At 52.1% G+C, this 25,282-nt stretch overlaps 1 protein-coding gene across 1 annotated transcript in view; it reads right to left on the bottom strand.

The window, feature by feature from the left end:
* The window catches only part of GCN1 (GCN1 activator of EIF2AK4), a 54,827-nt gene that overhangs the window by 4,041 nt on the left and 25,504 nt on the right, over nt 1-25,282 (bottom strand). The window contains exons 25-53 of the mRNA XM_057745107.1: nt 24,769-24,924; nt 24,098-24,279; nt 22,785-22,865; nt 22,309-22,452; nt 21,246-21,373; nt 20,886-21,075; nt 20,628-20,698; nt 19,836-20,001; nt 19,291-19,485; nt 17,141-17,387; nt 16,415-16,536; nt 15,990-16,104; nt 15,076-15,255; nt 12,434-12,654; nt 11,162-11,230; nt 10,822-10,960; nt 10,537-10,733; nt 10,213-10,355; nt 9,033-9,150; nt 8,703-8,918; nt 7,494-7,658; nt 6,008-6,169; nt 5,633-5,725; nt 5,291-5,434; nt 4,920-5,189; nt 4,419-4,532; nt 3,725-3,955; nt 1,864-2,057; nt 1,616-1,730 (exon numbers count right to left, since the gene is read on the bottom strand). Of these exons, the coding sequence (XP_057601090.1) occupies nt 1,616-1,730; nt 1,864-2,057; nt 3,725-3,955; nt 4,419-4,532; nt 4,920-5,189; nt 5,291-5,434; nt 5,633-5,725; nt 6,008-6,169; nt 7,494-7,658; nt 8,703-8,918; nt 9,033-9,150; nt 10,213-10,355; nt 10,537-10,733; nt 10,822-10,960; nt 11,162-11,230; nt 12,434-12,654; nt 15,076-15,255; nt 15,990-16,104; nt 16,415-16,536; nt 17,141-17,387; nt 19,291-19,485; nt 19,836-20,001; nt 20,628-20,698; nt 20,886-21,075; nt 21,246-21,373; nt 22,309-22,452; nt 22,785-22,865; nt 24,098-24,279; nt 24,769-24,924 (4,568 nt within the window). The remainder of the gene's footprint in view (nt 1-1,615; nt 1,731-1,863; nt 2,058-3,724; nt 3,956-4,418; nt 4,533-4,919; nt 5,190-5,290; nt 5,435-5,632; nt 5,726-6,007; nt 6,170-7,493; nt 7,659-8,702; nt 8,919-9,032; nt 9,151-10,212; nt 10,356-10,536; nt 10,734-10,821; nt 10,961-11,161; nt 11,231-12,433; nt 12,655-15,075; nt 15,256-15,989; nt 16,105-16,414; nt 16,537-17,140; nt 17,388-19,290; nt 19,486-19,835; nt 20,002-20,627; nt 20,699-20,885; nt 21,076-21,245; nt 21,374-22,308; nt 22,453-22,784; nt 22,866-24,097; nt 24,280-24,768; nt 24,925-25,282) is intronic.

The following is a 25,282-nucleotide window of genomic DNA, read 5'->3' as shown; positions in this document are numbered from 1 at the left end:
GGTAATCATCATCATAGCAGCAATAATGACCGTATTTACATAGCACCTTTCCTCATACTCGCCTGAACGCTTCACATGTATTATCTCAGCTACTATCAACAGCCCCGTGAGGCGGGAAGGGTGCGAGTACCTGCCCACAGTCCCCAGGGGAGGCGGCTAGAGGACCACTCGGCGCTCCATCGCCGCCCCACCCCCACCCCCGAACCTCTCCTGTGTCCGCCTGTGTTCAGAGAGACTCCCTGCTGCCCCCGCATTACTCGGGTTTGTCCTGGGAAGTCAAACTGAAGCTCTAATCAACCCAAGGCAATAGGTAAAGGCCGAGTGTTTTGTGTCAAAACCAAAGCCACATACATGAAGCGGCTCTTTGCTTCTCTCTGCCAGCTAACTATGGGACACTGCGCGGTGGATTCTAGGTTATGTGCTGAAGTGTCAGGAAGTGCCAACTTGGCATGGCTCCCCCAAAACAAACCAAACAACCAACCAGGGCCTCACGGGCCCATGGGGAGGCATCAGCCGGGCTGGCACCTTGGATTGCCACCTTCAATCCAGCAGAAGTTCTGATGGGGAGGGTAGTTGGCCAGCGGTTGGGCCTCTGAGCTCCCTGCCCAGGTGCCAAGCAAGGCTAAAGCTGGCTCTCTCTGACGTGACACCCACTCCCTCCAACGGAATCTATTTTAAGCTTCACTGTGGTGAAATGCAAATTGGTTTACATACTAACTTTTGCTTGCACTGTGCATGGCCCTATAAAAACCCTGACAGACTGTGACCAAAAGAAGGTAGTCTCCCATCTGTACCCCAGGGAAGTCTGGGGCCTCAGCTGGAGAGCCGTAATAACCAGCCCCATGTGTGGGCAGATGACAAGGTGTGGCACCACGTGACCCCAGAGGCCTCTCTCCAGAGATCCACAAATGTAATCCACAAATGTAAATCTGGCCACACAGCAGAGGGCTGTCTGTCAAAGGGCAAGGAGAAAATTCTTATCAGAAACTCAACCCCTACTGGGCTCGCCACAGCACTGGGCAGCCAATGGGTACTTCATAAATGCTTCTAGAAGGGGTCAGGAAGGGCTACAGTAGCAGCATTGGGACAGAACCGAGAGTCCCAGGGCTCAGGTCCTGGTTTTGATTCTACCACTCGCTTGGGTGCGGCCCCAAGCGAGTCTCACCCTCTCAAACAGTGCTAAGCCCTCCCAACCTGGACAGACACCAGACACTGCTTCCTGAGGGCTCTGCCCATGGCTCATTCACCCCTGGGCTAGGCTCTTCGGCTCAGCAAATGTTTCCTGAACCAGTAAATGAAACTCTTCACTTCACAACTGGGGAAATGAGGGGCAGAGAGGGAAAGTGACTTATTTAAGACTAGAGAACAAATGAATGAGAGACCTAGGACTTTAAAAACCTCACTCTCCTTATCTATACAACACGTCATCAACATCAATACGACGTGCCTTGTCTCCCTCACTACCGGAGATGTGCTAAACCACAGCGTGACACGAACGTCCGGAGTGACTATCACTACTGGCCAAGTTCTTCTAACACAAACCAGAGACGCCATCCAAAGGAAGAGAAGGGAAACCAGCCAAGCCCACCAGCCCCGTGTCCACCTGCCGCTGTACCTCGTCGTGTCCCAGCATGCTCAGCAGGAGCGAGACGATGTTCTTCCGGATGGCCACGTCCACTTTGGCCCCTGCCCCCTGAATCACAAACCTCAGGGCCTGCAGCATGGTGTCCCTACAGAACCAACGCACCCAACTTCAAGCCCGGCTCTCCTTCACCACTGCTCCCGCTGCACAGGCAGGGCCCGGGCGCTTCAGCAGCTGCCCGGCCTCGCCACAGCCACAGCTCTTCCCCACCGGTGCCTCACCTGACACCTGGGTCCTCCATGACCCGGATTCCGTTCAGCAGCTCTGTGAAGAGAGGATCCACCTTGATGTGGATGGAGATGAGCTTCCCCAGCGCATCAGCAGCCTTCAGGCGCACACCCCGGTTAGCGTCCTGCAGGGCTTTGGTGAAAGTGGTCTGCAGCTGGGGCAGGAAGGGCTTCAGGGCAATCCCAACCTGTTTGAAAGACCCACACCCAAGAGTACAGCTGAGGTGGAGTCCAGGGACACGGCACACTACAGGCACCGGCCCCCGCACACAGGCCGGAGTCGATGTCCCGATAAGACAGGGGCACCCAGCACAGAGCGGTGATGCTCCGCCTGCTCTTCATCTTCGGCACCCTGCGCTGCACCAGGACAGGAGGCGGCGGCGGATGGCACCCACACCCACCCCACCACCACCGAGGGAGCCACCGACCTGGCTCCGTGAGCCCTGTCCACGTGGACAAGTGACTTGAAACCCTTGTCTCCGAGGACGCTAGAGCGGGCCGGCAGACGTCGTCAGTACTGTGGAGGAGCATTTTAGTGGGAAGACAGGGAAATGGACCAGGTGTGTAAGGGCAGGTACCATCTACTTAGCATTTGACGTTTAGCCTTCAGAACCACCTTATGAAACAAAGAGCCTCAGAAGGTCATCCCTGTACACACGTGCACCCCTCATTAACAATCCAGTCTAACCCCTGACCACACACAGAAAAACAGGCACATCTGCGACAAAACAGAGATGGGTCCAAGTTGAAAGATCTACTTATTGCTAAGTGGGAAAAATCAAAGTAGCCGTTTGGAGGTTCAATGCCGATTGAGGTCTGGACATCCTGGGGCCGAGGGCCTGCAGGCTGCTGGGAGGCAGTGCACAGAGTGGAGCTGGCAGACCCGTGGTGGGAACCACCTGCCCACGGGGGGCATCTGGCCTGTGGCCTGAAGGACAAATTCAGGAGGGAAGGGCTCCACTTGTATGCAAAGTTTAAACACACACACAAAACCCACAGAGAAGAGCAGCACAGAACGTAAAGATGATGCTTAATTTAAAAGAAAAAAGAAGACTCCACTTCCCACAGAACGAGGCTGAGGCCCACGACTCCGTTTCCTAGCTGGGCAGCTGCTCCCCACACTTCTCTCCCAAAAGGAAAAAGCTACAAATCTTAAGCTTGCTTTTGTTTCCAAACTTCAAGTGAGAATTTATTTTTTTAATAACCACCAATCCTGGCTGTTTATACTTTTTTAAATCTAAAGGGCTTAATTATTACCCTGTAAAACATCAGAAACAGTTAATGTGTTCCATCTTTGCTTCTGACACTTTGGGCAAAAACTGAACTTTATTGCAGTTGCTCTTGGACTTCCTTCTCATTCTCTCCTCAGATTCATCTCCCTTTATGAGGTGGTCATAAAGAAGGGAGACAGTTTTGAACAAGGTTTTAATTGTATTTGCGTGGCCCTGGATTCTGCCCTTTGAACCACTTCTAAACAGCAGCAGTTAACACGCACTGCTACGTTGAGTGCTTAGAAGGTGCCAGGCCTCGTGCCATTGCTGTTGCACCCGAGCCCCGTGTCACCCAGCCCTCTGAGGGGCACGCAGTGTTAGTACTCTCAAAACACAGGTGAGGAAACAGGCTCAGAGGCTGCATGACTTTCCGAGGTCATGCCGACCATACGGCTACCAAGTGGTGGGCCTGGAATTAACCATGTGTAGTCAGTCTAGAGTCCAAGGTCTTAACTCCCTCTGCTCTGCCGATTCCCCATGATAAGCTGTCACCCCGCCTCCACAGGACACCGCATGCCAGTCTCCTGCACACAGATCCGTTCTCTAAGATCCGAATGGACCGAGCAAACTCGTCAGTCACTCACCTTGGCCAGCAAGAGGCTGAGTGTTTCGAGCAGAGCTGCCTTCACGTTCCAGCTGAACCGGTCCCCCAGGATGCGAATCAGAGGGCCAGTGATGCTGACCACGGAGGGCCGCAGGGCGTCTGCTGAGGTCAGGCGGATCACCAGGCCTAAAGCTTTGGCTGCTTCCTCTTTCTGTTCCGGGCTGCCAGTCAGGACACCCTCCCGCAACACTGGAAGGATGGAGGTTACTCCCTGACAAGAGAACCACACCTGAGAGTCAAATCTCAAAGGTTCTGGGCCCAGGTGTCTCCCACCCAAAGCAAGGAGCTCCTGTTAGCCAACCTCTCCTCAACTCCATGAGAGACTGATTCAGGCTGCCAGGGTCGCAGCCTGACAGGGTGCCGGCTGGGGAACAGTCTTGACCTGACAGTGAAGGAAGAGCAGAGTTCCAGCAGGCTACCACACAAGGTACCTGCACTGCTGTCACTCGCTCTATCTGAGGTGGCCTCCACCACTTAAACAGAAGGTGATGAACCCTGTCCCCAAGGGGCCACCATGGGGAAGAAACACGCTGTCTGTGAAGGTGCAGAACGGCACCTCGAGCATTAAGCCAGATTAACACACGGCTGCTCCACTGGCCCCACCACCGGGGACCCAAGAGGAAATCGAAGGAAGGCCGCACACCCGCCGCACCCTGCACGGGGCCCTGGCTCACCTTCTTTGGGAGGCAGAACCCCGGCACGTGCCCGCCTTTGCTCTCGTTCCCTATGAGCCGGATTTCTTTGTGCAGTTCCTCAATCAGCGCCAGCTGGTTGCCAGCATCCAGCTTCTGTGGGAAGCCGGGAAAAAGCAGAGAGGATGTCAGAGTTCTGAGTAAAGCCCTCTCAAGACTACTTCAAAATAATATAGCAGGAGGGAAGGTGTGGCTGGGAGCACAGATGAGACTGGCCACGAGTTGACAGATGCTGAAGCTGGCTGATAGGTACATGGGAGGCCTTAAGAGTCAAGTCTTTTTTTTTTTTTTTCTTGTGGCACACGGGCTTAGTTGCTCCGCGGCATGTGGGATCTTCCTGGAGCTGGGATTGAACCCGTGACCTCTGCACTGGCAGGCGGATTCTTAACCACTGCGCCACCTAGGAAGCCCAAGAGTCAAGTCTTATAAGTGCCCGGAATTGTCTACAATCAGAAGCTGGCTGTGGGGTCAGCAGCCCCTGACCTTGGTGATGGCATTCAGGGCATCCCAGCTCTCCTCCAGAACCACAGGGCTGGAGTCGTTGAAGAGGCGAATCAGGCCCGAGACCAGGCTCCGCAGGTGGCTCGTGTAGTCTGCCTTTGAGCGGGAGCAGTAGATGTTGAGGATGATGGCAGCAGCCTGCCTCATGCCCACCTCAGGGCTGCGGGTGGCTTCCAACAGATCCTCGATGATGATCCGGTGCCCAGTGTCATCCTCTACCGAGAGGATCACAGCCTGACAGTTGGCCATCTCCTGAAACCACAGGCGACACCTGGGCTGAGCATGGCTCCCCGGACAAGACGGGACAGGACGGGACAGGCTTAGAGAGCTGCAGGAGTGACTGTGACACTCACCAGCTGCTCGTCTGGAGTCCCCAGCTTCTCTTTCAGGGCCAACATGACCGCCGGGAGGATCACGCCAAGATGACGGGTCAGGGCGTCGCCTGCCACAGACGAAAGGAAAGCCAGCACCCGGGTGTTGACAGGTGGGGTCGTCAGCTGCAGAAGGATGAGCGTCAGCTCGACGGGTCTGCCCGTGCTGGGTGCCGCACTAGGCTCTGGGAGATCCCAGCCCGCTGCTAGAGTCAGCTGCCTCCCCCAGCATCAGAGTTCAGAGCTGGTCTTCACGCAGGCCCAGGAATGGTGATGTGGCTGTGGCTTCTGGGCCAGAGGGGGTCGCCACGTGTTGGGACTTACCTTGGGCACGAGGTAGGGCAGCACCACACGGCTCTTGATGGCCATCACTTGCTTGAGACCGTCCAAGGCAAATTCTGACACCTCCTCGTCATCCTGCAGAGGGGGATTGGGGGCAACACTCAGGAGCTGGCTCTCATTCCCGCCTCCGCTGTCTGGACCAGCAGGCACCAACTTCCTTCTCCACTCTCCTCCCCTCTTCCCTCTGTACCCACACGGACTGACTGTCAAAGGAGAAGCACAGAGCCAAATCCCATCCTATGCACCTACTCCTCTGGGGCCCACACTGTGGCTGCCTTGGCAGAATCAGCCCCCTGCATGTTGCCTCTACAGAGATGGTAAAAGCCCAACTGGTAGGTGCAGGGCAGAGCCACTCACCAGCTGCTTCAGTAAAAATGGAAGAATGTCCTCCAGAGCCTGGTGGCCGATGGTGGAATGCAGCTGCTCGAAGGTCTTGGCTGCTGCCTCTCTGACCTCCTCCAGCGGGTCACACAAAGCCTTCCTAGCTGTGGGCACGAGGGACTCAGAGAAATACAGCACCTGCAACGGCACGCAGGCATTGAACCCAACGTGGCACAGGGAGCAGAAATTAGCAGGGGAGTAGTGAGGACCTCTGGCCCAGGCCGGCTATTGCTGCTCCCTGGGCTTGACTTTTCTTCTAAACTTAGCTGGTTTCTGTAGAAATGTGCAAGTATGAAAAACCAGAGAGGATGTGTAATCTACCCGAGGAGCCTTCACCCAGACTTAATAACAGCCTGATTTTTTTCAGCCAGTTCTCCAGATACTCTGGTCTCCGACAGGAACTCCAAACTCCTTCCACAGTGAGGCCCCAGTGACGTGGGCTCCACTCTCTAGACTCCTTCCTTTGCTCACCCTCTTGGGAAACTTCAAGTCCTTCTTCAAGTCTCAGCTCAAATACTTGCTCCCTTACAAAGTCTTTGGGTCTGTAGCGGGGCCAGTGACAGCTCTGTTCCCTCTGTAACCAATTCCACAGGAGCAACGCCCTCTATGAATCTAAGGACCGAATATGAATATGGTGGCCTTGCCACCGGCAAGGCCTCAGTCTCTGGGACAGTTACTATTTAATGAATCACAGCTCTATTTGGTGACAGAATTTACCTTTATTCTTCAGAAAATGCAAATATAAAACCCCAAATATAATACATATACTGATACACACAGGAGGAGAAGGATCTTGTAAATCAGACGAGGCTGTTCAGGCTGAGCGATTGGCTACGTGCTCGAATTTCTGACCAGCCATCCATTCATCGTTTTGCTGCTTTCATCCCAAATGACAGCTCTATGCCTACTTTCAACCTACTCACCAAGAATGTGTGGATCAATTACCTTAGAAAAGCAGGATCAGTGAAAAAGACTCCACTCCCCTGAATGTAGCTACTATGGAAACAGTCTCATTGTTGGAGACAATGCGCATCCACCCACCGGGTACTCACTCTCGTCTGCTCCGCTCCCTCCTGCTCCCTGCCGCCCTCCACCACTCACCACGCACACCTCCTTTCCCCACCAAGTGCACTACACGTGTTAATGGAACTGATATAGTGACACATAAGGATTACTCTAGAGCTACCTCAGGAGTGGTGAGGGAAAGACTGTCTCCAATCTCCAAATGCTACTCCAGGCCTCTAAAATGCTTAGGTCTTAGCTTGTAAAACTGATGGGAAAACTGAGAGGGAAATTCCAGTGCACCTCAGCCCCGCCAGCATCCCGCTGCCAGCAATGCCTTCTGGAGCAAGGTTCGAGTGTCCCTGAGGGTGAAGTGTCGCTAGTGGTGCAGCCTCTCCTGTAACGTCCCAGGCCCTCTGAGTCAGGTGCAGGGCCTGCAGGGCCCTGAGGAGATACTCACAGCGTCCCGGCTGGTGGACTTCATGATCTCGCTCAGCCCGATGCACACGCCCTGCCTCTCATCACTCTTTGGAGACCTCAGGCCTTCCTCAAGGATGGGGATGATCTCAGGTAGGATTTTCTCCCCTAACTTCCGGACGAGATCTCCCAGAGTCCTTGCTGCAATCTGTCAGCAGAGCTCAAGTCAGGATGTCGACTCCCTGCAAACCCCAGGGCACCCTGTGGACAACTCCAGAATAAGGGCCCTGGGACCTCCCAGACTTTATCCGAGCCAGACGCAACCTTCCCAAATGCTCTTACCCCTGAAGAGCCCCCAGGATGCTTGCAAAACATCACAAAATAAAATTATCTCTCTGCGTCACGAACACCTACACAACCTAAAGCAAGAGCCGGCACCTTACAAATGACCAAGAAACTCATCACGTGCTGCCCAGTCAAGGGCCGATTTCCCTGGATTGGAAACTGCGGCCTAGAAGTCACTTAGTCCTTGTACTCTTGCCCAGGAAAGGGGAGCTGAATTTGGAATAAACATTTTAAGGAAAAAAAACCCATCTTCTCTGAGGCCTCGTGCAAACCCTTCTTCAGAGCCAAACAGGCAAAATGCCTGCCAGGAAAGGGGGCTGGGAGTGGGCCAAAGAGGACTGGCAGACGTGATCATCGGCCCTGGCGGGCCCCTCCTCCAGCCACACGGGCCTTCCCTCAGCCCCTGCTGCTGGCTGTGCTCCTGCCCAGCTCAGGGCTTGTGTATATCCCGTCCTCATATCTCAAGCACTAGTTCCTTGGTCCAGAACAGTCTTTTATCACCTCCTCACCCATTAATGCTCGCTCATCATTCATCTCCAAGCATCATGTCTTCTGAGCCTTCCCTGACCCCGCAGCTGGCTGGCCTGTTACACGCATTGGCAGTGCCACGTAGCACTTGCCACAGTTGCACTTTCCATCTTTCCATCTGTTTGTGTGATGACTTGATTAATATCCATCTCCTGTACCAGACTGTAGCTCCACAAGGCTGCCTTTCTTCTCCACTATATTCCCAAGTGTTAGGCCCCTGCTTAGCACATAGTAGATGCTTAATAAATATTTGTTGAATAACTAAGTAAATAAATAAAAATTCCCGTGTTAGACAGGGGACCCTAGGTGCTCTCCCATTCTCTGCAGACATCAGAGACATGAGAGACTGCCTGGCAGAAGCAAGGCCCAGGAAACTTACCGTTCTCTTATCTGCACACGTGCTGGCGAGGAAACCCAACAGGAGCCCAAAGAGGGTGGGCAAGATCTCACGCAAGGTGCGGGGGGTATTGGAGACCACAATCTTCCAAACATGCAGGGATGCTTGCCGCACAACCAGCTGGGTGTCAGAGCGGCCCATGTACAGGCCTGCCAACACCCGGTTCCGCCGATCTACCCCCAGGGCAGTGATGATTGCCTGCAGCAGCGGAAGGAAGCAGAAAACACGAGGTGGTGAAGCCCCCCGCAGTGTGCGTGCCAGGGAGTCTCCCTACCATCAGCAGAGGGAGGAAAATCAACCCAAGGCGCGCACCTTGTTGGACTGGGCAGTTCCGAAGTTATCGTCTTCGGAGGCGGTCTCTGTGGTCATCTTCCCAGTGACTCCTGAGATGTGGAACAGCAGATCCCCAAGGAGCTGAACAGAGCTGAACCTGAGGAGAAGGCCAAGAACAGAGTCACGCAGTCACAAGAGGAAGTCGCAGTGCACAACCAAGAACCGGACAGAGAACAGACTAGAAGGAAATGTACCCAAAACACTCATGGTGGTTCTCTTAAAACAGGAGAGGTTACAGACAATACTCATTTTTTTACAGTCTCCCCCATATGTTCCAAGTTTTCTACTAATAGACATTACTGTAAATAATGAAAAAGAACATTTTTTAAAATCAGATACAAAAATTTTTATAATAGAAGTCATTTTAAAAGAGAGAAAGAGAGCACAGAGGGAAGTATTAACAGGAAACCAGGAATGCGGATCATCAGAACTGGAGACGTAAGGAGAGGCCTAGGAGGATAAACTTTGTTTCTCCTCAAATTAAATTATTTATTGTTTTTAATGATCGTAAAAATAGTCACATTCAAACTGAAAATTCAAACAATACAAAAAAAAAAAGAGAGTGTAAACAATCACCCAGACTCCCAGCACCCAGGAAACCACTCTGACACTCCGGTGACACCCTTGCACCCGTCACCCTCCCACACACCATGTGCAAAGTGGGTGTGCACCACATGCACTGGGCCACGGCCCACACCATTCCATCAACAACTGGTCGTCTGTGTTAGCTGACGTGGTCCTTAGACCATTCTTTGTGATGGCTGAATCAAAGTTCACCGTGTGGATGTGCTATGACTTTTTTAAACCTACCTTCAGTTTTTCAAATGATAAACAATACTGCAACAAATATCCTTCTAAATAAATCTTTAAGCACTTGACTAAATATGTCCTTGGAATAAAATCCTAGAAACAGAATTTCCAGATTAAAAAGCATTCACATTTAAAATGTTGATACAAACTGAAGGACTGAATAGAAAGAACTTTTTAGAAGCAAATCAGAATTAAAGACACTGCTATAGGAAACTGAAGAGTTACAAAATGGTTAAAAGTGAGAATCTGAAAAAATTAAAGAGTTCTTGGCAACACTCTGCTTCTCATTTCTCAATTAGTTCCCCAAACACAAAACTATGGCCACTGGGTCTCCTGCCTGAGTTATCACCTTATTCTCCAGAGGTCGTCAAAGAGGCCTTGCTCCAGCTGGGGCAGCAGCAGGGTGATGGCCGTCTCAGCATACATGGAGATGACCCGCTGGCCCGCACGCAGGGCGGTATCACGCACAAACTCATTCTCATCAGCAAGAGCCTGTGCACAGAGGGTGGGTCAGCCAGAACTGCCTCCCCCTAGGCACCCAGACCCAAGGGGAAATAGGACTCCCTGAAGAGCAGGATGACTCCTGCCACCCAGCCCCCATTGGCAAGTGGGAGAGTGCATGTGTCCTGCCCTCCTCAGTAATGCTATCCTCAGCATGGTCGCTGGTGCCTACTTTGAGGATACAGGGGATGATGGGCCCCACATAAGGAGTGAACTTGTCCCCGAAGGTGATGGGCAGGTAGTTGAACATCATGATATAGCCATCTCGGACGTGGGGTGCAATGTCCACTTTGCTGGCTGTAGCCACAATTTCTGGCATCAGCTTCTCCAACTTCTCCACCCCCAAGCCAGCCATGACCTCGGCCAACCCTGCAAAAAAGGGACAGAATAAGCCCACTGGATCTAAGAGTCCTCAGAGGGCATTCCTGGTCTGGCCCCTGGGCCTGCCCTGCCTCACCCTGCGCAGCGCCTGAGCGATCCACAGAGCTCTGCTCATAGGTCAGTGTCTCCATCAGCCACGGCAGCAAGTCCTCAAAGCACGACTCCCCCATGCCCTTCACCATGGCCCCAAGAGCCTTTGCAGATACCGTCCGCACCTGTCAGGTAATCGAGAACAGGGATGCCGAGGAGATGTGGCTCAAGACTAGGTGACCACGCAGAAGCAAGGAGGGGGTCCCTGCGGTCTCCTTCCCTTTATCAGACAGACGCAAACGCAGCTTATAGGGAAATCTCAGGAATCAATTTTCTGGGACTGGACTAAAATAACGAGTTCCTGCCCCCTCTCCTCCCAGACTCACCTCAGGTACAGGGTCCAAAAGAGAGGCTTTCAGACCAGGCGTCACGCTTGGCAGGTAAGGAGCCAAGTCCTGCAACAACAGCAGAGGTGACTCAGAGGAGGCCCGATTCCAGCTTTCTCCAGACCTGTTCCGCTGTGGACCCTGACCACACCATTCTGCTGACAAGCAGCGCTCACAGGGGTGCTTGTCAGCTGGCAAAGAACCCCTACTGGTTCCTTGAAGGCCCCATGTGATTGTTCAGGGAAACCTATGAGAGACCCCAGGCCCATCCTCAAGAGGTCAAGAGAGCCCCCAGCTGCAGTTCAATGCTCTTCCTCCTCCTGGGACCTAGGGCTGCCCAGCCTCGGGAATCTAGGAAATTCTCTTGGCACTTTCCTCTCAGAATTGCATTATCATCTTTTCACTTTCTTCACCTTAAAAGGTTTATGTCTTGATACAGCATTTAGCTTTCAGAAAGTTTTAAATATAGAAAAAGCCTTATGTTCACTGCAGCATCATTTAAAATAGCAAAAAACCTTGGACACTACATGACCGACAATAGAATTATGTAAGTTATGATATATAAACTTGTTGGAATATTACATAACTATTAAAAGCTCAGTTTGATGAATAACTTGTTATAAGTTGGAAATACATTTATATTCGGGAATAGCATTTTTTAAATGTAATTTAAAACATTAACAATAATTGTTTTAGCTTTTGGAGAGCTACGGATAAAATTTTTTGGTTTTCTAAATTTCCCAAATTTCCTAGGATTGACAAAACTTTCCCACTTTATCTCTTGTGCCCTTAGCTTCGGCAAGCAAAGCAGAGCTGTGCTAGTGAGAGCACACATACAAGCCCCTAGGAGCAAGTAAACAAACAAATAAAGTAAACCTCCCAAATCAGGCTAATTTCCTCTGAGCGGCTTACAGAAGCAAATGCTTGTGACAAGAAAACATTGCAAGCTGTCAAAGCAACAGCCACTTTCCAAACACTCCTGAAAGATCAAAGGCAAGGCTGGACCTCTCCTCCCTGTCAATCTATAAAAGGAGCCCACTTGGGACAGGCCTCACCTGGGCGCTTAGCTAATAAGGACCTGTATCACTATGCTCTGCAAGATGCCCAGAGAGCCTAGACTTCCACCCTCCACCCCAAAGTGGTCCATTTCTCCCCCTAAATATAATCAGGGATCAAATGCCCACAGCTCTCCTCTGTCTACTGTTGGTAGGGACTCTGCTCTAAACCAGCATGCATTGGTCTGTCCTGCATGAGACCCATATGGGCTGATACCTTCTGGTCTGTCAGGGAGTACATGTTGCCAATGATCTGGGCTGCCATCTTCCGTGTGTCCGTGGAACGGTCCTGGAAGGCTCTCTGGACAATGGGCATGATGAGGGCCAGGGATGGGGCATCGATGAAATGGACAAACTTGGTGTCCAGCAAGGTCTGCAAGCACTTCTGGGTCTTCCGAGAGGGGTCTGTCAGGGCATCCAGCAGGACTGGGGCAATGGCTGCGTGTCCGAACAAGAGAGAGGCTGCTTCGTACAAGTCTATGGTGTGGCAAAGCTGCTGGATGCCCAGCACTAGAGCGGGTCAGAAGACAAGGGAGTCCAGGGTCACCCCTTCCTAGATGCCCGCAAGTCGCTCGCTGAAGAAACCAGCCTGTCTGCAAAGAGCAATTCTATTCTTGCTCCCCAGCAGGAAGCAGTGTGGGGGCGGCAGTTGTCACCCCTTTGTGCCACAGAGTTGTGGTCTGGTGGGGCACCTGTGGGCCAGCTTCAGTGGCACTGAGCTGCAGCCTCAGCGCTGGGCCTCCGTGGGAGAGCTACTCGGACAACATGGATCTTATCCTGGAAGCCGCAACCCAAAGTGGTTCTATGAGAAAACTGGAGACACCAAAGGCCCCTGAACCAGTGGTGGGGGTGACACACACAATGCTCAGAGCAGCTAAGCCCAGATACAATGAGCCCTCAAAAGTCAGCACCATCGGCCCAGCGGAAGGAAGTCCGAGAGAAATACCTGGCTTATCTTTTCCACAAGCCCAGGGAATTCAAGCACTATAAAGACACATGCTGGTCAAGAGTTTTAAGGGAATTCTCTGGCGGGCCAGTGGTTAGGACTCGGCGCTTTCAATGCCAGGGTCTGGGTTCAATCCCTGGTCAGGGAACTAACATCCTGCAAGCTACGCACTCACACGGACCAAAAAAAAAAAAAAACCACCAAAAACCAAAAAAAGAAAAAACTAATAACCCAATTAAAAGATGGGCAAAGGATTTGAATAGACAGTTTTCCAAAGAAGACAAGTAAGTGAAAAATAAGCACATGAAAAAATGTTCCACATCATTAGTCATTAGGGAAATGCAAATCAAAACCACAATTAGATGCCACTTCACACCCACTAGGATGGTTGTAACCAAAGGACAATAACAGTGTTGGCAACTGGAACTCGCATACCTTGCTGCTGGGAATGTCAAATGGTACAGCCGCCTGGGGTAACGGTCTAGCAGGTCCTCAAAAAGGTAAACAGTTACCATATGACCCAGCAATTTCATTCCTAGGTATCTAACCAAGAGAACTGAAATCATGTCTACAAAAAAAAAACCAAAAAACAAAAAAACCCAAAAAAAACCTTGGACACAAATGTTCACAGCAACAATAGCTAAAAAATGGAAACAACCCAAACATCCACCGGTTGACGAGTGGATAAACAAAACGTGGTGTACTCACACAATGGAGTATATTATTAGGCCATAAAAGGAAAGAAGTACTGATCCATGCTACAGTGTGGATGAACCTTGAAAATATAATGCTAAACATAAGAAGCTAGACATAAAAGGCCACAAACTGTACAATGCCATTTACATGAAGCGTCCAAAATAGAAAAACTCAGAGACAGAAAATAGATTAGTGGTTGTCAGGGGCTGGAGGTAGGAGGGGAAATGAGGAGTGAACGCTAATGGGTGTGGGGTTCCTTTCTGGGGTGATGCAAATGCCCCGGAACTAGACAATGGTGATACGTAATTTTGTGAATGTGCTAAAACCCACTAAGTTGTACATTTTTTAAGAGGTGAATTTTACATTATGGAAACTACTCAATTAAAAAAAAAAAGAGGGGGACTCGAGGGGGGGGCGTCAAGGAAGGGAGGGAATATGGGGATATGTGTATAAAAACAGTTGATTGAACCTGGTGTACCCCCCAAAAAAAAATAATAAAAAAATAAATAAATAAATAAATACATTAAAAAAAAAAAAGAAAAAGAAAAAGAAAAGGCCCAGGCTGGATTCCAAAAATGAAGGCGTTCATTTGGTAGAGATGAGACTGTTCTGGGCCTCAGAAATCCCCCGGGGTGTTGGACATTGTAAACAACAACAATAAAATCCACATCTACCTATTCATCCCTTAAAAAAGAAAAATAAAAACCCATCATTTTCTGAATGAAAACAAGTCTGGAAATACTCAGGCTGAAACACACTGAATGGGTACTGATGCTCTATGCTGAAGCTTAAAAATTAACAAGTACGGTTTAATCACTCAGGAAAGAACCTTACCAAAGAGTAAGCTCCCTAACCTTCCCTCTATCACAGATCTCCTGGAACGAGACAGAACAGAAAGTTCCCCAAAACATAACACTTTGGATGATGCTGATGTGGTCCAGAGCTTGTCGTTTATCTGTTGACATCAAGGCCCCCTTAGAGTCAAGTTGCTTCTGGGCCAACAACTCAGTTTCCCTACCTGACCAACAGGAAAACAGATCACTTCCAAACTACTTTCCACTTATTATCGTAGGGAAAGGGCTTCCCCAAATTTAGAGGTTATCTCAGTGTGAACATATCTGTCCTCAGAGGGCCTGTGCTGAATGGGCACATGTGCCCTGCAGCATCCAGGGACAGGGGGAGGACCCCGGGCCAGTGCCCTCATGGGAAAAGCATACCCAGGATCTCCGGGTTCCTGATGACGGAGCCGATTTGCCTGAGTGCCTGCTGTCCGGCCTTCTGCACTTTGACGTGGGAGTCGGTGAGCACCTCCGTGAGCTTGGGCACGATGTTGGGCAGGCAGGACGACAGCTGCTTGGGAGCACAGTATGCCATCGCCCCAAGCAACTCCACCGACCCTGCAGACGGCAGACACACGCCCAGCATGAAATCACTGAGCACAGGCTGGCAAGTCGCCTGGGCTGGCTGCCCGGGCAAGGCAGTGCTCCTCTGCCACGAGTGGCGTGCTCCTCTGCAGACCATGCTCCAGCAGTCCCAGGAGGAGGGCACAGGGCCTGGCTCCAGCCGGGTGAGCAAAATGCTCCTGAGGCCTGCTGAGCCAGGGAGCCTGGGCAAGAGGCCGGGCAGTGCTGGGGAGAGAGGCCAGACCCGGCTCAGCGCTGACAGTGATCCAAGATCAACTCACTGAATTTCTCTTCCACAAATGAGGAGACTGATTAAGACTGTGATTTTTCAAGACGTACAGTGAAGCCTGAAGGACTGAGGAGGAAGCCTCAACGGTGACTACCCCCTGCCAAACCTGAGCAGCTCTGTTTTACGGATTAGGATTTCAAATAAAATTACCTTTTTTAAAAAGGGGCTTAATGGGGGGAAAGGCTTTAAAATCACAGACCTAGCCACAGACTAGCTTTAAAGCTCTGGGATTTCCTAACTTAGGTCTGTAGCTCCTCTCAGAGGCCTGTTCTTTGCATGAAAGCACATAAACTATTAAAGGAATGAGCTGCCTAACGAGAGTCTTGGCCTCATCCCTGGGCTAGGGAGCACACACAGGACAAGAGCTGTGGCTCTGGACCCATGAGGGCAGTTTTCAGAACAGGAAGCTGAGACAGAGACACAGAGGGAGCGGCCTTACCGGCTTTGGTCCTCCAGGACTCCTCCTCCAGGGCAGCCAGTAAGGAGGGCAGCACCAGCTTCACCCCATGAGCACTCAGGTTGCTCATCACAGCCTTGGCACAGTCATCTGCAGCCTCAAGGAAGGAGAAAAGACCTTCAGGGGCCTCCTCAGCCATGCAGAGGTCAAGGCCTGATGCTGGACCGAGTGTTCCCCTGGTGACCAATGCTCATTGGGGGGTCTACTGCGTCAGACCCTGTGCCCAGGCCCACAGAGACAGCTGAGCAGGAGAGACGTGGTTTCTCATCTCACAGGGCTTCAGTACTTCACTGGGAACCATAGGAGTCCATACCAGTATCCAGTGCCCAAGGTGTGGGCAGAGGGGTTCCAGCGGCAGGGGCCTCGAACCACCGCCAGCTGTTCCCAGGTGCAGCCTCGGGACTTACCTCACGCACATACTGGTTCCCATCCCCGAAGCACAGCAGCAGATGGGGCAGCACGTGAACCACGTACGGCTCGAAGAGCTTCCCCAGCATGGTGCAGAGCATCTCGAAGGCAAAGAGGGCTCCTGGGGGAGGAGGCGGGACAGCTGGGGACGGGATGTCCTCTGGGGGCAGTCACGGGACAAGCTCCTCACCACCCCCTCACCCTCTGGAAACACTCGGGGCGGCGGTGGGACTAAAGTGGCCGCCCCATGAGGGAGCAGCCCCTCTGCCTCCCCTGAGCAGAAAGGAGGCGAGGGACTTCCCTGGTGGTCCAGTGGTTGAGAATCTGCCTTTCGGTGCAGGGGACACAGGTTTGACCCCTGGTTGGGAAACTAGGATCCCACATGCCACAGGGCAGCTAAGCCCACGTGCCACAACTAAGACCTAAAGCAGCCAAAAATAAACAAATAATTAAAAAAAAGAAAAAAGAAAGAAAGGAGGCGAGAACAGGGAGCACTAAGAGCTAGAAAGGCCGAGTCTCTCCCAGCTGAGGTGCTGCTGAGTTAGAATAAGGACACCCAGGCCTCAGCGGCAAGAATGGGGATGGAATGGCTCACAGACAGCTGCCCCCTGCAGCACACACACAAACACCAGCCCTCAGCCGGCAGGAGAAGCCAGAGTCCCTCCTCTGGCCGCCATGGGGACAGACCTCCCACGCTGGGCAGCACCGAGCTGGCAGACACTCACCCTCTCGGCGGCGGAAGTTCTTCTTGTCCTGGATGGCATCGGTCAGCGCAGCCATCATCTCCTGCTGCTTCAGCGACAGGATGCCCAGGCCCTTCACCAGGCCCGCCAGCCCGTAGGCAGCCCCCCTGCGCTCGGCGTACTTGTCTGACTCCAGCAGCTGCTGCATCAGCCGCTGGATCATCCCTCCCGCGTCCTCCTTGATGGCAGGCACAAGGGGCGGCAAGCAGCTGGCCACGGATTCCTGGACCTGTGGGAGGGGGCTGCCGCATCAGCACCACGGCTCCACCACAGCCAGGCCCCGCTGGCCAACACAGTCCTCCGCAGCGCCTCAGCCCCAGACGTCCCCCAGCCCCATCTCAGCCACCGCCCATGAGACCACACAGGGCAGGAGAGGCAGACGGTGGCACATGCTCACGTCTGATGCACTCCCTCAGGGTGCACACGACTCTGTTAGCCAGGAGAGCAGCAGCCATTACAGTGCTATTTCTGGTCTGAAGAGAGAACCTAGGCCTGGGCAGGTGGTGTAAAATCTCAGGAAGATTAAACCCACTCACAGAGAGGCTTCCCTGGTGGCGCAGTGGATAAGACTCCACGCTCCCAATGCAGGGGGCCCGGGTTCCATCTCTGGTCAGGGAACTAGATCCCACATGCATGCTGCAACTAAGGAGCCCACCTACCGCAACTAAGGAGCCCGCCTACCGCAATTAAGGAGCCCACCTGCCACAACTAAGACCCAGCACAACCAAATAAATAAATATTAAAAAAAATAAAAATGAAAAAATAATAAACCCACTCACAGAGAAAGATTCAGAGAGAAGCATGCTACTGTGTCTCTTCTTAAAAACAGCCCAAGTCTCTCAATTTTCAAATTTGTCAGAGTCACAAGGAAATGGGGCTGGGCCTTACAGGGCCAGGCCCAAATCAAGTGGTCCCAAAAGATGCTATCAATCGCCATCCAGCCGCAGCTCACAAAACCCAGCCAGGGTAGTGAGGCAGCCTGCAGCCAGGGGCCCAGGGAGGACGCTGTGGAGGCTGGGTACTCTGACAGCTTATTTGACCACAATTCTGTAAACCTATGGTTTTCAACTGTGCCTTTGGGGAGGACACTCTGGTGGTCCAAAATGCAAGTCACAGCAAGTCATAGTTACACGCAAACACGTGTAAATGTGTTTTTCAAAAAAGAGAAAAAAAAAAATCCTCTGCATTACAGCTTGGAGGCTGCATTAAAAGGCCCCCACCAAATTGTACACTCTCAATATATGCAGTTTATTGTATGTTAACTGTATCTCAATAAAAGTTCTTAAAAAAAAAAAGGGGACTTCCCTGGTGACACAGTGGTTGAAAATCCACCTGCCAATGCAGGGGACATAGGTTCAATCCCTGGTCCAGGAAGATCCCACATGCCATGGAGCAACTAAGCCCGTGTGCCACAACTACTGAGCCTGCACTCTAGAGCCCATGAGCCACAACTATTGAGCCCACGTGCCACAACTACTGAAGCCCACGAACCTAGAGCCTGTGTTCTGCAGCAAGAGAAGCCACCACAATGAGAAACCCGTGCACCGCAACAGAGTAGTCCCCACTCGCCGCAACTAGAGAAAGCCCATGCACAGCAATAAGACCCAACACAGCCAATAAATAAATAGATAAATAAATAAATTTATATATATATATATTAAAAAAAGAACAGAAAATATGTGAAGAGGAAATGATCAAAGAAATAATATAAGACTATTTTTCAAAGCTAAAGAATAAACTCTCCAGATTGAAAGTCTTCCCTAAAAAAAAAAAAAAGGCCCCTAAAACATATAACTAACACAGAGAAGATCAGGAAAGGCCTAACACGTGGAGAATGATTCTTTTTTTTTTTTTTTAAATCTTTGTATCCCCAGGGCCAGGTTTACACTAAATGCAAAAAATGACTATTAGTAAATGAGCAGAAAAAGTGAAAACATCTAAGGAGGTCTACTGGAACAAAGTAACAAACTAACTCCCCCTCTAGGATATTCCTGACTATACACCAGGCTGTCCCCTGAGAGATGGGATGACTCCTCACAGAGAACTGGGCCTTCTGGACCCTGACACCCGACTCTGTCCCTACCAACCCATTGCCCATCCATAGTTGGGGCCCCAGGTCAGCGGGCAGGTACCTGCTGGGAGGGGGTAGAGAGGGCAGCGATGAGCTTGGCAACAATAGGCTTCACTTTGGGGTCGCTCTTGTCCAGGTGCTTGGCTAGAGAGCCCATTAGGACCACCACGCTCTGCCGCACGGCGTCGTAGCTGGCATCGTTGGGTGCATTCTTCAGGAACTCCTCGAACACCGGCAGCAGCGAGTTGACGTTCTCCTGGAAAGCCAAGAGCATCCAGAGCCTCACGTCAGGCCCATCGGCTGTGCCTGGGGATGACGGTCTCTGCCCAAGGACCAAGCCCAAGTCTGGCTCTGGGACAGGCATCCTGACAAGCCAGCCAGCCATGTCAGCGGGTTTCCCAGTTTTCTGGCAGGAATGAAGCAGACTGACAAGAATTTAACACCCTTTCAGGGTCTTTATGACTCAAAAGAAATACAACTGGAATTTTCCACGGGGGCCCAGTGCCCTGCCAAGATTTCCAGCACTCAGCCTCCCTGAGGCACCACTGCTCAGCCCACCTTGGCCCAGCCTTCTCCTCACTTCCTCAGCTGGCTGGAATCTTTTACCTTCCCATGCGTGTTGAGGGTCGCAAGGGCTGCATCCAACATGCACTTTCGGACATCTGGGTTTCGGTCATTGAGGGCATCAGGGACAAAAAATCGAAAGAGTGGCTTCACCTGAGAACTGTCCAAACACTGGGAGAGCTTATTCAGGGCCAAAGCCAAGCCACATCTGGGAAAGAAGGGAGAATGTGTCAGGGGGGCAAGGGCAGGCCAGAGGCCTCCCCTGCCGATGGCATCCATCCCAGTATGTCACTAGGCGAGTAAGCCTGCCAACAGCAAACACTGCTTCCGCAGGCAGAGCAGAGCACACAGCCCAATGCCCTGTGCTTACCCACTGCCCCGCCCACTGGTCTGGAACGGCCCACTTGTAAAATAGAGACCTGCCAACTCCCAGAGTTTACCTCCTACAGGGTGACTTTGGGCAGGGGATCAGCTCTGCCTCTGTTTCCCCACATGTGAGTGCACTGCCTACGCCTCTCCCTCCAGGGAGAGGAGAGGGAGGTGAACGAACCAGATGTAAGACTAAGCACTATTCTTCTTTCAGCTACAGCAGTACGGCGGTACCCAGGGACCTCTACAGAGATGGAGTTCCCCAGAGGAAAGGAGAAACATGCCCACAGCTGCACAGCTAGCCAGAGGGGCCAGAACTTGCACTCAGGTCTCTGACTCAGAGGGAGGTCTTGCCCTTCCCCTCCACTCATCCATTATCCCATGCTGCCTCCTCACAGCACTCAGCCCAGCCAACCTGCCACCCTCAGAAAGCAGAGTGGTACAAAACTGCAACAGCTGTCATACCTGGCTTCCCACTGATCTGGAGGGGATTCTGAGATAACTCGTCCCAAAGCGTCTAGCACTGGGGGCGGCCGCTGCAACAGAAAGGTTGATCACTGCGCTGCAGTGCTCTCTCCAGGCAAGCCAGCAGCCCGAGTGAGGTGGGAGAGCAGGCACGAGCCACCCTGAGCCACAGTGTGGCTCCTGTCTGGAGCAGCAGGGAGGCTGGACAGGGTCCAACCTGACACACCCAGACCGCTTAGCGGTGCACAGATGACTCACATAGAGCTTCTCCTGGTAAATCTCCATGAGCCTGCCCATAACCTCCACCGCCTGCTGCTGGTAACGTGCCACTGCTTGGGAGAGGGCTTCGGCCCCAGCCTGCCTCACAGCTGCCTCGTGATAGATGACGTCGTCGATGAGCAAGGAGCAGAGGTCTGGCTGCAGATCTAGGCCCATGGTCGACCAGAGCCTACAGCAGACCGAAGGTGGGGCTGGTCAGAACAGGATCTGCAGCGCAGGCCCCACCAAACCCGACCACCCAGCCCTTTTGCCCTCTGTAGGCTGAACACGCTGGGTCCAGTTATTTCATGAGGGGAGAGAGAACAGAGTAGGAGAAACCAGCCTTCCAACGGCTCTCACCTCTCAGCCAGCTTCCGGATCTCATCCTCCTTGTCAAACTTGACCACCCAGAGCCTCCGCAGAAGATTCAGGCCATTCTTCTCATCAGTATCAGGTGCTGGCAACACCATGTGGAGTTCCAACAGCCCCTGAGAGGGGGTGGCATCACACCATGAGAGGCATGACCTTTGGGAGGAGCCTCCGACCTGCCCCCCACCCCCTGCCTCCCTCTAGGGCTGAACCATCCAAGATGTAGCCACCAGCCACACGCGGGTCTCCACAGTAAAATCAATTAAAATGAACTCTAACTTCTTCAGCTGCACCAGTCACATTTCAAATGCTGGACAGCCACACGCTGGTTGGTGGCTACCATGCTGGACAGCACAGGTGTATACTTCCATCCCTGCAGAAGGGTCCACTGGACAGCACTGGTTAGGGAGTGCCTTGAGCCAGCTCAACTCATTAGTTGCTCTGTCTCTTCAAAGAGCTTTTCTTTCGTGAAATGGTGACATGCAGTGGTAGAATCTTTCTTAACGTAAAACCTAAAAATTTAGCTCTAAATATGCAAGACAGATAAAATCAGGACATTCCCTTTGTTCTAAGAAATACGTGCCACATTGCCATTGCTTTTCACATTTTTACCAAGGACCAGTAAAAACTCTGTCGCAGGATAATAGCAGGAGGCTGCAGACAGGCACTTGGGAATTAATGCCTCATACTCCAAGCGGATCCTTTAGTTTTGGATCCCAAAGCACCAAGAAGGCAAGTATGAGGCAGTGGGTTAAAGAAATGAAACAATCCTGTGAGTTAGGTCTGTCTATAAAAGTACCAAGATCCACATTCCATTTTAGAAATTAGATGAAGTCTTCCAAGGTAAAGAAAAAGACAGTGACACATCACAACTGCTTAGCTGTTCCAACTCCTAGAATGACTGCCAAGCCACACTCTGGGACCTCTTCTCTTTGCCTCCAGGACACACTGGCGCACATGTGCGGCATCTCCCACCAGGGCAGCTCAAACAGCAGTACTGAGGGACGAGGGACAAGGGACGCCAAGGCAGCCCCGTGAGGGAGTGGGCACGCACCCGGAGCGCAGTGTCCCGCACGCTAGCACACGGGGACAGCAAGGCGCAGAGCAGCACGTCCACCTCCTCCTGCTCCGCAAAGGCACAGCCATCCTCGCCACTGCTGCTGGCACACAGAGTGGTCAGGGCATCTGAAGCCAGAACCTGAGGAAGATATCCATCCGCTGGGCTCAGTTCGACAAATTTTTCCTACTATGGGGCCAGGCAGGAGAGCCAGGTGATGGGCTAAGGGGCCCAGGGAGGAATCTGAACTGAGAACACCACCCCACAGCCCTACTAGGGCTCAGACCCCAGCACCGGGCCAAAGCCAGTGGCAGGACCCACGCAAAACCCCTCACTAATTGAGAACGGTCAGGCTGGCTCTCAAAAGCAGCCCTTCTGCCCAAGGCCAGAACTGAGGGCTGAGAGGGAGAACTAGGACCTGAGGTTGGGGTCGCGAACTGAGTCAAGCAAAACCCAACTGGGAACCAGATCACCTGCAGTCGGGGCGAGCCTGTCCCAATCACCCAAGTCAGAAGGCGCAGCATGGCCACGCGAGGCAGCAACTCCGGGCCATTCTAAGAGAGAACAGAGGTGAGTCAGGGGGAAGCTCCGGGGAAGGTCTGTAACCAAGCCCGGTGGCACATGAAGCAGCACCGTCTCACCCACAGGGGAACATTCTGGGTCATACTGCTGACTCCACTGTAGAAACCCTGTCAGGTTTACAACTCAACCCACAGGAGCCAACCCCAGGCAACCATGATCATCAGGGACTAAAAATAAATAAACTCTTAACCTTGGTTGAAATTCACAGAATATGAAGCACAGGTGGCCCATAAACGTATGAAGAGATACTGAACTTTGCAAGTAAGTAAAAAAATGCAAAATAAAACAAGATACCATTCTTTCACACATCCTTGGCAAGATTAACACTAAGTGAGGTTGTATCAGGTTTGGAGAAAAGGGAACGCTTACTGAGGGCATAGCTCAGAACATATCACATAGCCTAACAATTCCATGCCCAAGAATCTGTCCTGTGGAGACGCTCACACGGTGTGCAAGTGGCATAAGCATACAGGGGCATGCCTCAGCAAGGCGCAAAACACAGAAACATTAGAGACCACCTTAAAATGCCAATCGACAAGTAAAAAGTTGACTAAAACATGGTGCACCCACAGCACAGAACCCCACGCAGCCTGTAAAATTAGATCCACACGATGTGGATCACACGCATCCTGACACCGGGGGAGACCCAGAGAACACAGTCCCACGAAAGAAGCATGTTTGCTTTACAGTGTTTGTGGGTATGAGCTTTGTATGTGCTTAAAAAAAAGGTCCACAAGGGTACAGGTCAAACTGCTAGCAGTAGTTACCTCTGCGGAGTGGCATTTCTCTTTTTGCTACTGTACTATTGGAAGTTTTTAAATTATGCATGCGTTACTTTGGCAAATTTTTAGAACATGATCTATTAGAAAGAAAACTCCTCAACGAACGAGCTCGTCTCATAATCATAAGTAAGTCACAGGGAGAGTGATCAGTACTACCTTCTGAGTTAGAAACGAAACACAATAAATTAACACAAGATCCTTCAACTTCTTTGGGTCAAAAGCTATCAGACACAGGAGACCCATAAGCTTCTGTGAGGCCTCGACAACTGCACTGAATAGAACATCTGGGTTCTCCTCACCAATGGCTGCTGCTATAGGTGTACACACATGCTGCATGATCCTCCCAGAACTGTTCGTGGGTCAGGAAGCCCCTGCATCCCCCACCCCCTCAAGCCGAGGCAGAGCTGAGCCCCCTGGCTGACCTGGTCCACGCGCCCTGGCGGGTTGCTGGGCGAGGCCCTCAGCTGGGTGTGCACAGTGAGGATCTGAAGAATCTGGGCCATGCGCTCCTCCTCCTCCTCACTGTGGTGGGGCATCTCAGTCAGAACCATCTTCAGAAATGGGAAGACTAAGGAGAAGGCTGGCGCGGACAAGGGCGCGGCATCTGTGAGAGCGAGAAGCAGACTGATGCTGCAGGCTGGGCGGGGCCCTGAGCGCGGCTGCCTCAGTATCCATCCTCAGGGCGCATGGGCAGGGGGAAGGCTGGAGGCCCTTCCTCACACCCTGAAGCATGTGGCATGCATGACAAGAGGGACGACAGACAGTAGCCAAGTTCTAAAGCCAATCCTGCTCCTACCCCAGGCACTGCCCGGTTCCACAACGTGAGAGTTAAAACAGGCAAGTAGATTCTAATGGCAAGAACTAAAGCCTCCACGGGGGTCACAGTGACTCAGAACACCGGGGACTGGACTCAAAAATTGTCCATCTCCCTTTTCTCAGATGAGGAAATCAAGGCCAGGGAGGGAAGAGACTCGCCAGAGGCCACAGCCTCAAGAAGCCCCGGGAGACGGGACGCTGCAGGGAGACGCTGTAGCTCGTGCAACCCCCACACGGCTCACACCGCCTCGTGCCCTTTGTCCGGCCCGTGCCTTACCTGGCTCACCCTTGCCTGCCCTGCTGGTGACGGTGTGACTGTGCAGCAGGGTCACTGCCCTCTTCACGGCCACCAACAGCTCTTCCTGGCACCATGACTTATCCAGGGCACACTCTGGCTTCAGCAGGCGCAGAGTCACGTGGCTCACCAAAGTTCCTGTGTCCAAGAGAAGGGACCCAGCAGGGGATGACCCATGCAAAGACACAGAATATGGACCAGGTGCAAACCAGGGACCCAGGGCAGAGATGCCATGTCCCTCTGACTTAACAGTAATCAATCCTGCTCTGCCAAAGTATCCTCAACCTAATTTCTCACTTCATCTTTGGCATGTGACAGTGCCAAAGGGCAGGCGTGCCAACAAGGAGCTATCCTTCTGACACTAAGGAGTTAAAAGTACTAAGTGAGAGGAGGCATGAGCCACCCAAGGATTATTCAGCTGGAAGTAAAGCTCTATCTACATGGTGCTCCCACCTTCCATGCAACAGCCCAGGCAGCCAGGTAACACTTCCTGCAG

This window comes from Hippopotamus amphibius, chromosome 8, assembly GCF_030028045.1.
Source record: "Hippopotamus amphibius kiboko isolate mHipAmp2 chromosome 8, mHipAmp2.hap2, whole genome shotgun sequence".
Lineage (NCBI taxonomy): Eukaryota > Metazoa > Chordata > Mammalia > Artiodactyla > Hippopotamidae > Hippopotamus > Hippopotamus amphibius.
This window is presented reverse-complemented; position numbering and strand designations above follow the sequence as displayed.